At 34.2% G+C, this 14,095-nt stretch overlaps 1 protein-coding gene across 6 annotated transcripts in view; it reads left to right on the top strand.

Annotated features, from left to right (window-relative positions):
* Positions 1-3,452: 3,452 nt before the first annotated feature.
* ccdc50a (coiled-coil domain containing 50a) overlaps positions 3,453-14,095 on the top strand; it is a 47,315-nt gene continuing 36,672 nt past the window's right edge. For 4 of the 6 annotated variants that reach the window (XR_015521299.1, XR_015521300.1, XR_015521301.1 and 1 more), the window contains exon 1: positions 3,514-3,722. Coding sequence is in view for 2 of the 6 variants with exons in the window: in NM_001365997.1 (NP_001352926.1) it covers positions 3,674-3,722 (49 nt within the window). In the remaining 4 variants the exon portion in view is untranslated. 6 annotated transcript variants of the gene reach the window in all.

Raw genomic sequence — 14,095 nt, forward strand, 5'->3', positions numbered from 1 at the left:
GTGTGTTTGACAGGCCGAGCTGATGTTCTGATGGGCTTTCAGGGCCAATGGCTGTAATCAATCAGAGGCCTCTTCAATACTGCTGAAATCATTCATCTCTTTTCATTTCGCTAAAAGTGTGCAGTGTCTGGAATAGCAGAACCGTACGGATGCTATGATATAACATATCGTTCTATAAATGTGCTGACTTCTGCAATTTGAAAAATTGGATTAAGATTTTAGATCTATTGCATGGCTGACAAACATGATGCAGACTATTTGAATAATGTGTAATGCTCTTTTTATCCTTTTTACATTCTTCTTATTATTAATAACATAGTAATAAAAAGGAGGACAAATGAAATTACATTAGATTCTATATTTCATTAGATTCTATATTTCATGGGGAATATTACACTGTAGGCAGTATTTAAGCATTTGTAATTAATTAAATGCTAACATATATATATATATATATATATATATATATATATATATATATATATATATATATATATATATATATATATATATATAATAATATTGAATAATTTATTTTCAGAGTTACTTTATTTTAAGCAGTTTAGCTCTGTTAATTTCTGTTCTAAGATTCATATAGTGATTACAAAACAATTGCAGGATTAAAAATTATAATGATGCTTCAGGATTTTTGCAGCCACAACCAAGCACTGATTCCTTGCTGATTGGCTAATACAGAGTACCAATTATGATGCTTCAAGCTTTATAATGCATAAAGCACATTTCCCCCTCTAAGTATGATACTTCAGTGGAGATTTCATCTTACCTAAGAGAATAAATTAAGAATGTTGCATATAATCCCCTAAACATGTCTCATATAACCATTCAGTGTGGACGTGCCATGGTCAGAAGCAGCTTTACAGAAAATAATAGATACAACAGATAAAAACACTGGTAGGAAAAATGACTAACAAAGCAATCAAGAAACATTGCAAATGATGGTAGAAGTAAAAGTTTGGAGTGCATATTTGATGCATAACACGTTAAAATGCACACCTATGAATACATATTTGTTTATTGCAATAAGTATATTATAAAAAGGTATTTTAAATATTCAAATTTAAAAAATACATGGGTGAGCAGTGGCATAGTAGGTAGTGCTGTTGCCTCACAGCAAGAAGGTCGCTGGGTCGCTGATCCTTGGCTCAGTTGGCGTTTATGTGTGGAGTTTGCATGTTCTCCCTGCGTTCACGTGGGTTTCCTCCGGGTGCTTCGGTTTCCCCCACAGTCCAAAGACATGCGGTACAGGTGAATTGGGTTGGCTGAATTATCCGTAGTGTATGAGTGTGTGTGAATGAGTGTTTGTGGATGTTTCCCAGAGATGGGTTGCGGTTAAAAGGGCATCCACTGTGTAAAAACATGCTGGATAAGTTAGCGGTTCATTCTGCTGTGGTGACCCCAGATTAAAAAAGGTACTAAGCTGACAAGAAAATGAATGAAAAAAAAATATATATATATACATTTAACGTAAAATAAATGAAATTTTCAGCCGGGTTTTAGTCAACTTGCAATATTGTCAAAAACAAACACCTGCGATCAGTTCATGAGATTGGCAAGTACCGATTGAGTCAGAAAATATGATTATCGGCCGATACTAATCTTTGGCAATCGATCAGAGCATCCCTAATATATAGTCAGAATTATTGGTCCTCTTTTGATTTTTTTCTTTTTTAATATTTAATATTAATATATTTTTAATATATTTTTTTATATTTCCCAAATGATGTTTATATTTTTTACGATGATATTTTTTCTTCTGGAGAAAGTATTATTCATTTTGTTTCGGCTAGAAAAAAAGCAGTTTTGAATAAAAAATAAATAAATAAATAAATTTAAGGACAAAATTATTAGCCCCTTTGAGCTATTTTTTTTTCCAATAGTCTACAGAACAAAACATTAATTATACAATAACTTGCCTAATAACGCTACCCTGCCTAGTTAACCTAATTAACCTAGTGAAGCCTTTAAATGTACCTTTAAGCTTTAAGAAGTATCTTGAAAATGATCTAGTCAAATATTATTTACTGTCATTATGGCAAAGATAAAATAAATCAGTTATTAGAAATGAGTTATTAAAACTATTAACTAGAAAATCTTCTCTCCGTTAAACAGAAATTGGGGGGAAAATAAACAGGGGGGCTAATAATTCTGACTTCAACTGTATATATACTGCAGGTTATGTTTGATAAAAAATAATTGTTGTTTTAGTGATGTTTAGTATAATAATTACAAAATACTAAATAAACTATATAATTCATTTTAATGATAATAAATACATTGAAGGTAAGGTATATATTATAATAAACAATAAATATTTTGTTTTTAAATCTAAATTTTAAATATGTATTTGTTTGTAACATCAGTGACACTTATATATCATTTTCATTACGTTTTTAAAATAATAAATATAATAAAATAATAAATACAGTTAGTCCAATAAATATTGAATGTTTTTAAATTATAATTATTATTTTAAGTAAAATGATAAAGGTAAGAAAAATCAAGTTTTTTATATTATATTTCTACTTTAATGTTTAATATTTTAACATCAATGTCATATTTGTTTTTAAACATTTGAATGCCACTCTAATTAAACCCAGTCGAATCAGGTTTCATTTCTTTTCAAATAATTTTAAGGAACAATGTATGCCATCAAATATTTTCCATTTGATAAAACTTAAATTGCATTGAAAAAAAGTTTGAAAAAAACATCGAATAAAAGTTTTTTTCTGTTTGGGATTTTAGCTTTTGACTGTAATGACATGATAATATTGCAAAATTACATTTCTTAAAAATTGCATTAAAATAATGGCATATTTATATTTAAACAATTATACTATATATGGTACTATATTAATCATATTTTTTTAGTTTTAACGATTATTTTCCCATAGTTTGTACTCATATATTTCATTATAATTTATGATATGACTCATGTAAATGACTCATAATAAACAAGCTCTGATTTTAAGCACGTTTGTTGTTGTTTTTGATATCGTCAATTATGGTAAATATATATTTTTTAAAATTCAATTTTCTTTTGTTTCTTTCCCTTTAAAAAATGATGTAGTGGACTTAATAATTTTCAAATTGAGTTACTGCATTTTCTTCGAAGCAACAGAGGCATCAGTGTCAATTCAAGGAATTTGTAACCTCAGATTGTTTAGACTGCCCTAAATTGACCATTCAATAACCACAAACCATATCGGATTTTTAAAAATATTGCCAACCCACATGTTTTAGTCGGTATGGTCTGACAGATAGGATTGTTTGTTGACTGAAACTGCGCAGGTTCAGTGGGTGTGTTACGTTTATTTGCTCGCGTGCGCGCGCTTCACTGCGTGCCAGAAGGTGAGCGCGCGCGTGCATTGCATGTCCCGCCCTGCCATCCGTAGCAAACACACACACACACACACACACACACACACACACACATTGCTCGACTTTTCCTTGGTGGATTGTGTATGTGTGTGTTTGTGTGTGCACGTAATTTTCATCTACTCTGGGTACAGAGGGAGGGACAGACAGAAACCTCGGCTGGCGACAGAAACCAATCAGAGCGACACGAAGCCATCGATCGGGATTTATTTATCAGACGGAAACCGCCATCAGTCTGTCAAACAATAACCTTCAGAAACCCCAGAGAAACATTAGGATGGCTGATTTTAGTATTGATCAGAAAAACCTGCCTGGCGTAAAAGAGGGTGAGTGGAGAAGAAGATGATGATGGTGCGCGTGCATTGTGTGTTTCTGCGTTAAAATAAACGGGTGACTGGCACGCGCAGCGAGAAACGCGTTTAAACGAGACGAGCGCGAGCCTGTCAATTCCTGTCAGATGACTTAAAACTGTCTTCAAGGTTTGATAGGGATCACATATAGTTAATTATTAAGGTAAACTGATTATTTTGGTTTGTCGTGAGTAAAAGCGCATAGAAAGTCAGACAGCCATTGAATATTAGCTGCACTGGGTCGCCAGGAACGACGCCAATATGTTTGATATAACGTTAGGACCTCTACCGCTTTCTCTTTCGTTGTGTTTTGCTTCTAATGTCGTGTAATGGATATCATATGGTGGCTAGCATCAGCTGTAGGTGTTGTAGTATGTATTGGCGGTTAAGCAGTGTGAATGTTGGCACGTGCTGTCAGATTGGAGCAGATTCAGCATGAAATCTTCTGCATACTGAGGATGACTGTGGTGCAACACAAGCTGTTGGTGGCTAATCATGTCGTTAAGAGAAAAGCTAGCTTTGCAGGAATTCAACCCAGTAATTTCAACCCCGTTTAATGCTTAGGGTGAATTGGTGTGGTAGTATTTACAGACACGTAATTTCTTGGGCAATCTCCAATGTAGTGCTTCATTTATTACCTGAAGTACTGTAGATGTTGTTCATATTCAGGTTAAGTAGTTCTGGCTAATCATTATGATTTTTAACGTCATAAATGCTGTCAAGAAGGTTGAGACCTCATTTGTGAGGCAGGTCAAATACACAATAGTTTTAAACGAAGTTTTCATTCACATTCAGTCATTAGTTTGAAAATTGAAGTATAAAATTTGTCACTTTTAAACTTATTGGAACCTAAGTGTTTCTTATTCTTTCTTGATTAAGTCAAAATCTTTATATTTGAGTAAAGTTTATCTATTTCTAAACGTATACATTTTAAAAAGACAGTGACATATTAACACATGAACATATAACATGACATCTACATAAACCGTAGACATATTTATCCTTGTCTAGTGTTTGATTTTTTACTCCTCCAAAAAGCCACAAAACCTGTGGGTACTTCAATCCCCTCAAACAAGCACTCGTCAGTGTGGGTATTGTTTGTTTTTGCTGTCTTCAGTAGTTTGTTGTTGTTTGGTTTCATCTTTTAGGCTATGAAACAGTGGCTCAATTCAGTGTTGACGCTTTAACAAACTAGTGTAGACTCCTAGTGCTCCTCACACAATTCAGACTTCATGTGAACATGTCTACACTCTGTACATGCAGATACAGAATTAGGAGTTGTGTGTTGTGTTCTGATGATGAACATTTCCTTTGCACACTGCATGGAAACTCCTGCATACACTCATCCCTGGTTTCACAAACAAGTTTTAAAGGCAAAATTCTGTCATCAATTACTCGTCTTAAACATTAATGAGTTTGTTTTGAATAATTCTGAAAACCTGTCACCATTGACTTTCTGAATATTTGTTTTTCCTACTGTGCAATTCAATGGTTAGAAGTTTTCGTCCTTCTTTAAAATACATTATTTCGAAGTTTACACAATAAACAAACTGTTAAAGGTTTGAAACCACTCGAGAGTGAGTAAATAATGAGTAAATCCTAATTTTTTGAGTGAACTTTCCCTTTAAGCCTGGATCCAGACTAAATTGCAAGTCTTAGCTGTTTTCACTGAAAAAAAAAAAAATACTGGCTGATCTTAACATATATCAGTAGCTTTGTTTTATCTTAAGATGGACAGCCGTAATGATATTTCTAAGGAACATGTATAAAAAGGACTTGATGTACCAACTGAACTATGGCCTAATTTTGGCATAGTCTAAGCCATGACTGGGAAACCTAGCCCTAAACTATACCTGGTGCTTAAGACAGAGGGTGTTATACAGTTGGTACAGGACAAATGATCAGTTTTAACTAGGGATGTAACGGTATTGTAAATACCGTCATACCGCAATATTAATTTTTTTCGATATTACCGAAGTCGCATGACTCGGTAAAACTATAGGTCTTCTGAGAAAATTTGCTCAGGCGAATGAAGCGAACGGGAGGTAACGAAAACTACAATTGCCATCAGCCCATGCTTGTCCATCATCCCTTGCGGTCTGTCGTTGCTACAGATCCAGTAATGCGGAAATGGAGTGTGCTGCTAGAAGCGGGGATGAAAAGAGCTGGAAAACTCTAAAGCAGGTCGCACACCAGAAGCGCCGCTCGGCGCCGCGACACGGCGCGTACATGACAGATTAAAGTATCGCACACCAGAAGCGCACATTCGAATGATATTTAACATGAAACTAATCAGATGGCGCTCTGTGGCGCGGCTGAAAAATGAACTGCGTCCTGAGCCGTCGCCGGGCGCCGCCGACTTGCGGCGCCGGTGTGTGTATCCTGATAGAAACCTATGTTTAGAATTCTAAAATACATGGCGCTGCCTGGCGCTGCGCGGCGCGCCGCCGAGCGTCGCTTCTGGTGTGCGACCTGCTTTACACGCACAGTTCAGTCCTGCATTTTCTCCGTGTAAGTTCAGACTTCGCAAGTTTGATCAAGGCTGCAGTCTCTTCTTCTCAGTTTGATATGGAAAAGCAGATTATACCGAGGAGACGGGTAAATCTTCAAAGGGAACAGTGTACTTTATAACTTCATTCACATCACCCTGGCTTCGTTGTTTCACTTTCTCAACAATAAAATGTAAACATGATTTAAGGAACTGCCTATTTTCATTTTAATATTAGCAACTTAGACAGCAGAAATGTTGAGGCGCCGTGCTGCATAAGATGAGCGTCATCTTCACTGTGTGCATATTTATAACAAAACGGAGCCGATAACAACTGTCTCCTTTCAATTTCAGTGAAAATACGAAACACAGCCTCTCTTTAGCTGAGTATCAGTTTTAAGAATCGATAATGGCCATTTTAAAAGTATAACATACAATAAGTTTTTACATTATAGGAAATAAAGGCGATCAGTCAATATACAGAATGTACGTGGTTACATTAATCATTAACTTATCTTTGCGCTCAGCAAAAACACGTTACCTGAGAACAAGTAATAGATTCCAATGCCCAAAGTCAGGGAATATGTCGTTAGATAAAGACAACAAGATAAATGAAATATCCCGTTTAATAAATATAGTGAGATTAGATCCAGCGGGAGATGCTTGATGAGAAGTCCGACTAGCAGAGCTCTCATCTGGGTAGATGGGCTGAGTGTGATTAAATGTTGAATGTGATGAGTTTTCAACAATACTAAATTGAAACTTTATTTTTTACATGGTTTAATAGTTTTTTGTTATTAAAATTGAAGTTCCTGTTTCAAAGCTTACAGATAGATGGCTAATTTGTATGTCATTGACACTTTTGGCACTTTTTTGGAGTATTTTCATAAGTTTTGTTTTTTCCTGTAAATGATTCAATAAATACCGTACCGTGACATTCATACCGAGGTATTACCGTACCGCGAAATTCTGATACCGTTACATCCCTAGTTTTAACCAATATGAAGTTGCCTAGTTTGGTAAAATAGATCACATGTCTGTGAGCAACCTATATATTAGATATCTGCTGACCAGTTAATACTGCCATCCAATATTAATTCATGGGCTGTGCATTGGCAAGGGCCTCAAGATATGATGCATATCACAATACATGGGTCACGATAGAATATATCACAGTATATTGCGATACAATAAATATTGTGATATATTGCAATAGTTTGTATTAGTATGTGTGTCATGTTATATTGACAACATGATAAAGTCAGCAGACGAATTAAAACTCCAATTCAAATTTATTTTCTATGCATTTCAATTCCTTAGAATTGCACATTGTGATTGAACAAAGAACTCACTGAAATGTATTAAATGCATATTGTAAACGCTTAACTAAAACGTATATGCCACTAAAGTCACATATAAATAAAATAAACAATTTATAGAACTAAAGCAAGTAAATATATTTTTTAAAGTGCATCAAGTAAACATAAAACTGTAACACAGTGCTTTAAAATGTGACTAAACTAAACTAAAACTAAACTAAACTCCAAAATCAGGGCTCTAAATTGTATACTAAAATGCGCCCAAAATGTTGTCTATTCGACCTCAAAATATATTTGGAAGCATTTGTGCGAGTTCACAAAATTGTTGTTGTGCACCTTTGTATTTTCCATTATGCTCACTCTTGCTTACTTCTAATGCCGTCCTACTTAACGTTTTGTTAATAGCGAATTAGCTACTTGTATCGATACTTCAGGTTGGACTATTGATACACTATCGTGAAAGAAATTATCTCGCTAGTCAGATATATCGATAATTTTGCACAGCCCTAATTAATTCAACAATTTACTTTCATAATTTCACAGTCAAAAATAAAATTAAAACTAAAAAAAAGTATATTAATTACAAAAACATATATACATTTTTTAAATATGTAAATATTTCAATTACATATTGAGTTATCTTATTGTCACCTTGGAATTATAAGGTTCTATCTGTGTTCTGAATGATTTTGAGATATTGAGCTTAAAAGTTTTTGCACTCCATATAGCAAACAGTGTGTGTGAAACATTTGTTTTTAATAAAAAGTCTTAAAATGTAAACAGCTTGTATAAATAATAATGTAAATAAGTTGTCATTTAAAAACAATATGTTAGTGACTCAATTTTGACAAAAATGTCAGATTGAACCTTATAATTTTAAGGTGACCATATAGAGTTATTTAAGTACTCTACCTCATGCTAAAATAATCTAAAAATAATCTTTGTTTTAATGATGCATTTTAATAGCAACATCTAAAGGAAATGAATTGATTTTATAACAAATACATTGGGATATATCTGGTATTAATTTAACAATTTAATTTAATAATTTCACAGTTGAAAATAAAATGAAACCAATAAAAAACATAAAACTAACATCTCAAACTGTTAACTGTAGCCTTCCATTGCTTATGCATTGGCTGTTGTATATCTGACAGTTATACAGCCAACAACATATTCACTTTTTGTATCTTATTTTAATTTAATTTTGGGAGAAGTTAAATTTACATATGTGGTTTCAACAGCCAAATGCATTTAGACCTGTCTGGTTTCATCTGAAAACCACTTCTTAAAGGGGTCTGGGCAATTGAATTTATATTCATTTCGAATGCGTTTCGGAGGGCATTTACACCTGCTCATATCATGATCGAATAGCTGTCCAATCAGAAAATATGCATGAAGTGACCAGGTGTTAACAGCCCCTTAACTAGCAGTAAGTTTGAGAAAAAAGTCATCACTAATTTTCATTGTTTTCCCTATAAGTTTGACTGAACCTTCATTTCCATTTATTGTATTATCTGTTCAATTTGTTGAGTGAATACTAAAAGATTTGACAGAATTTGTCATATTTGTTTTATTGTCATCGTTTACCCATGCTTTACTTGTTCCAAACCTGTTTGACATTTTTTTCTTCTGTTAAATACAAAAGCAGATGTTTTGGAGAATGCTGGAAACCTGTAACCATTGACTTCAAAAGCACTTGTTTTCCTACCATGGAAGTTAATGGTTACAGGTTTTCAGCTTTAAAAAAAACTGTTAGTGTTTAACAGAATAAAGAAACTTCTGAATGTTTGGAACCACTTGAGGGTGTGTAAATGGTGAGTACATTTTTGGGGCCTGTACTATCTCTTCAAAGCTAGATCAGAATGTTTTCGTCTTTATAACAGGATGAAGACAAACAACATACCGCGTTTCTCAATCTCTCACAGGTTTCTGTTTGTCTTTCCTTGAAGAATGTCCTTGTGGTTTTCTGTTTTCAATTGTGTTGTGCGTGTGGATTCAGCATTTAGTTGTTGTGCTTTTCTCTGTTCATGCAGGGATCATTGGGGATGCTTGTCTGGAAATGTGCAGGCTTAAAAAATGTGCAGTATTTGCTGCCTTGCATAGACCTCTTGGGATGCATTCAGTTCTGGTTTTTGTGTTTGCTTTGGAGAGTTTTGAGCTTTTCCTTGTGTAGGCTTGCCAGTTGCCGCTCAGATGGTGTTTATTAATGCCTGGAGTATCGTCATCCCAAATGAATCAGATGTTTTAATTGATGTCGTGTTGTTTTTGTCACTTCAGGCTGTATTTATTGTGTGCTCATTTGTATGTGACATTGCGTGTCAACTGCATACAACACAGTTAATATAATAGAAGTGTCTGTTTATATATTTTAGTTGTACGTTTTAGTTTGGGGTGTAGATCTTTATGAAAAAATTTTAAGTAAACATGCTTTAAATTGATCAAAAGTCACAAACGTTCCTGTAGTGTAAAAAAAACCTATTTCAAATTAGTGATGATTAGTCATGGGGGGATAACATTTTAAAGGTATTCCGGGGTTTAGAAAAGTGTAGGTTTTAAAACCGCCAACATTTTCTGCCATACCATTGCTACAGTATTTGTAAGATTTTTTATTTTTATATGACAAAAGTATCTCCAGCAGAAAATATATCCAAAAATGCCTTTTTAAATTGTGTAGAAATCTGTGTTTTTGAAACTGATGAAAACAGCAGAAGGCAATGATTCATTTTAATTATTTAGCCAGACATGTTTATCGTTCCAAAATTTTCAAATGTTTCTCAAAATAAACTATATTGTGTTCAAAGGGAAAAAAGTTTTTAAAAATGATTACAGTAAATTACAATAATGTGAAACCATGATATTTTTATCCAATTAAGGTTATCATACCATCAGAATCTTATACTGGCCCATGCCTAGTGATGAACTTTTGAATTCTTTAATCAAAAAATCGTAAAAATGTGTTGATAAATATTGTACATTTTACAAATGTACTGTTATGGTTATTTTTTATAAGACTATCAATTTATATGACTATTCAATCTATTATAGATAAAACTTAGGAGTGACTCTACAAACCATGTGTGTTCTGTGGCTTCTGGTCAAATACAGTTTAATTCAGACTCAATAGTATCAGATCTTGCGATGTGACTATTGCAGATGTGCACATTGCGATATTGATGCAGAAACAATATATTGTGCAGCTATAGAAATGGCTTTAAAGTAGGTTGGGGTGAAGAACTTGTTCTAGGGGTGTCACGATTCTTCAAATTCTCGATTCAATTACATTTTCGATTCTGAAGTCACGATTCGATTCGATTTTCAATTATGAATAATTAATTAATTAATAACAAATTAATTATTTGTAGTCTACCGTTTAAACTACCTGACCTGTATGGTCTTTGTTTTACCCATAAACAAATCATACAGTAAATGAATAAAGGCAAGTTACACACATAATTACCACCTGTCAATCACTTTTTTCTTGTGAATAGGCAGTGATCTCTGTCGTTGTTATGGCGTCGGTAAAAAAAGGTGCACAACCAACAGGAACCAGCCAACAGTATCTGAGGTGTTTGCTAAAATGACTAAGTACTAGTGTGAAAGTAAAAGATTGAAGCAGTCTTAACCAGGTTAATTAGGTTAACCAGGCAGGCTAGGGTAATTAGGCAAGTTATTGTATAACGATGGTTTGTTCTGGAGACAGTCTGAAAAACAATTAGCTTAAGGGGCTAATAAATTTGACCTTAAAATGTTCATAAAAAAATTAAGAACTGCTTTTATTCTAGCCAAAATAAAACAAATAAGACTTTGTTCAGAGGAAAAAATATTATCAGACATACTATCAACATTTCCTTGCTCTGTTAAACATCATTTAGGAAATATTTTAAAAAGAAAAAAACAACAAAGGGGGGCTAATAATTCTGACTTCCACTGTATTTACAGTAATTATTTAATTTTTTTAAGAAAACATTCAGTTCATCAAGGCTACATTTATTAAATGTAAAAAATATTAAATTGTTAAATATTTATCAAAATTTTAAATAAATACTTTGTTATTGTATGTAGTTTCAAATAAAATCATTACTCCAGACATTATTGCTTTTGTTACTATTACCATTAATAAATTTAATAATAATTAATATTAGTGATTTCTGAAGGATCATGTGACTGGAGTAATGAAGCTGATGTTTCATCTTTAAAATCACTGGAATAAATTAATAAATTAAATGATAAACTACTTTTGAACAGTTATTTTATAGTGCAACATTTCATAATTTGTATTTATGATGAAATAATTGCAGCCTTGGTGAGCAGAAGAAGCTTAGTTTAACATATTTAACAATCATACTGACCCCAAACTTTTGACCAGTTGTGTATAGAATATTTTATAAGCAAAAATGTGCACTTTAATTTTAACAACCCACAGACATCGTCACCGAATATAAAGCAGAGGTCAGACTTTCTCATATATACAAAGCCTCATTTCAATTTTCAGGTTTTGTAAAAATCGATCTATTGAATTAATCAATCTATTAAAGAAACGTTGGCTAGAATTCTGCATTATAGGCTTAAATTATAGAGAGAAATAGCAGATGAACCGAGACTGTATCAGATCAATGTAAATCTTTCTTTCGAGCTGTCAGTGCGGAATTGAACAAAACAACAGGCCTAATACAACATATTATACGATTAAAATATGGAAAAATTAACAGATAGTAATTGCGGCCAATTTCCCTGACGGATAAACCGAGATCAGGCTGGATAAACAGCTCTCGGTAATATTTCAGCATGCTTTCACTTTGGCATTTACCGGTTAGAATGACATCTGGCCCTGCTCATCATTTTCTCTTCATATAGCCGTTTATATGGCTATTACACGATCATAATACACTGTGATATAGCCTGGGTCGTTAGTTCGTTGCATTGTTTTGTTTTCTCACTACAATCGATCCGCTCAGTAGGGCAGAGACTGTCTCATTCAGGCGATCTCAGACTGATTAATTTGGTGCGGATGCGAGCGCAACTGCTGGATATATGCCAAACAAACTAACGGGGGAACGAGACAGATTCCGAAACAAACGTCTATGTGTGAAAGCACCGTAAGATTGTATTTGCACACAATTGACAGACAATCGCAGCACGCAGCTCTGGCTCAATCTGTCAGTCAACAAGGCAGCACTGTACACTGACCCGAGCGTCTCGCACGCTGGCCCCGGGCTATCGGGCAGTCCTTTTTGTCGAGCCCTGAAGGTTTAAGCTCTGACGATGGGTCTCCTGCGTCTGCACAGTTTAACAAGCACTTCAACAAGCGTGTTTTTTCCCGCTTGGCAAGCCAAGCTAACGTGACATGGGGGCGTGGCAGCATCGACGATTCTATTTTTTGATTCGATAATCGAAATCGAGCATAAATTTCGATCGATTTTCGATTAAAATCGAAATCGTGACACCCTTAACTTGTTCCCTTTGGGTGTACATGCATTTATTTATTGGACAGCCAGGGTAAAGTCGAGATAGGATACACAGCTGGCCGGAAGTGCGATATGCAGAACAATACACAGATAGCACCATTTTTTATGACACTGTATAACAAGAATTAGTATTTTTGAAGTACTGTGATGGTGTTAGGGTAAGGGTAGATGTTAAAAAAATACAATTTATTGGGGTAATTTAATAGATAACAAATAATACTTGGTACAACTACTGTTTTTACATTACTGTGACGGTTGGGTTTAGGGTTTTGGTGGGGGTAGACGTTAATAACATACAATTAACATGAAATTTAATAAAAAAATATAAATTGTTTTTGTTAACTTCCAGCCGCAAACGTGTCTGATCTAGCAACAACCAACAGCCAGTATTTAATTTCTTATTAAAAGATGGCTGCCGGCTAACATGTTTTGCTTTAAAGAGGCAAGAAGTGAAGGCAAGATGCATGTTGTCAGTACAATATGTTTTTGGTCCCTTTTTAAAATCTTTACTTAGCTAATCTATTCTCTTAATCATACAAAAGCATGTTATAAACTGCATGAAAATGTCACAATAACGCTTCACCAGCCAATGCGAATAGTTTACCAATGCAAATTTTACTCTCGGTTCCTCATTTGGTGCTATGAATATCCAGTAGTCTCAGTTCTGCAGCTCTTCAGCTCAAGATGCTGCTAAAGTTGCTAATCAGCAGCAGATGGACGACGTCTTTAATCACTGATCTGCAGCAGTGGCTTAATTTTATCCTCTTGCAGTGTCTCATCCTAACGGAGCAAACAAACTCCAGTTGCAGTGTGAACTGCTAATTACGTTTGCATTACGTGATTAGTTTTTGGTGCGAAATTGGTGTATTTGGTTATTAATCCTGCTTAGTTTCTAGAAACGACAACCTTTCTTAGATAGCAAACTGAAATTCAAATGTTGCTTTTATTAGATTTGTGCTGTCGAAGCATGTGTCGGTGGCTTGAGGGAATTTTTTATTTTTTTTATTAGTCGTGAATAAAGTGCACTCCGACGACATCATCCACTTTATGAACCGTGTCACAACAGCTGGTTGT

Source organism: Danio rerio, chromosome 22 (genome assembly GCF_052040795.2).
Source record: "Danio rerio strain M-AB ecotype USA chromosome 22, GRCz13ab, whole genome shotgun sequence".
Classification (NCBI taxonomy): domain Eukaryota; kingdom Metazoa; phylum Chordata; class Actinopteri; order Cypriniformes; family Danionidae; genus Danio; species Danio rerio.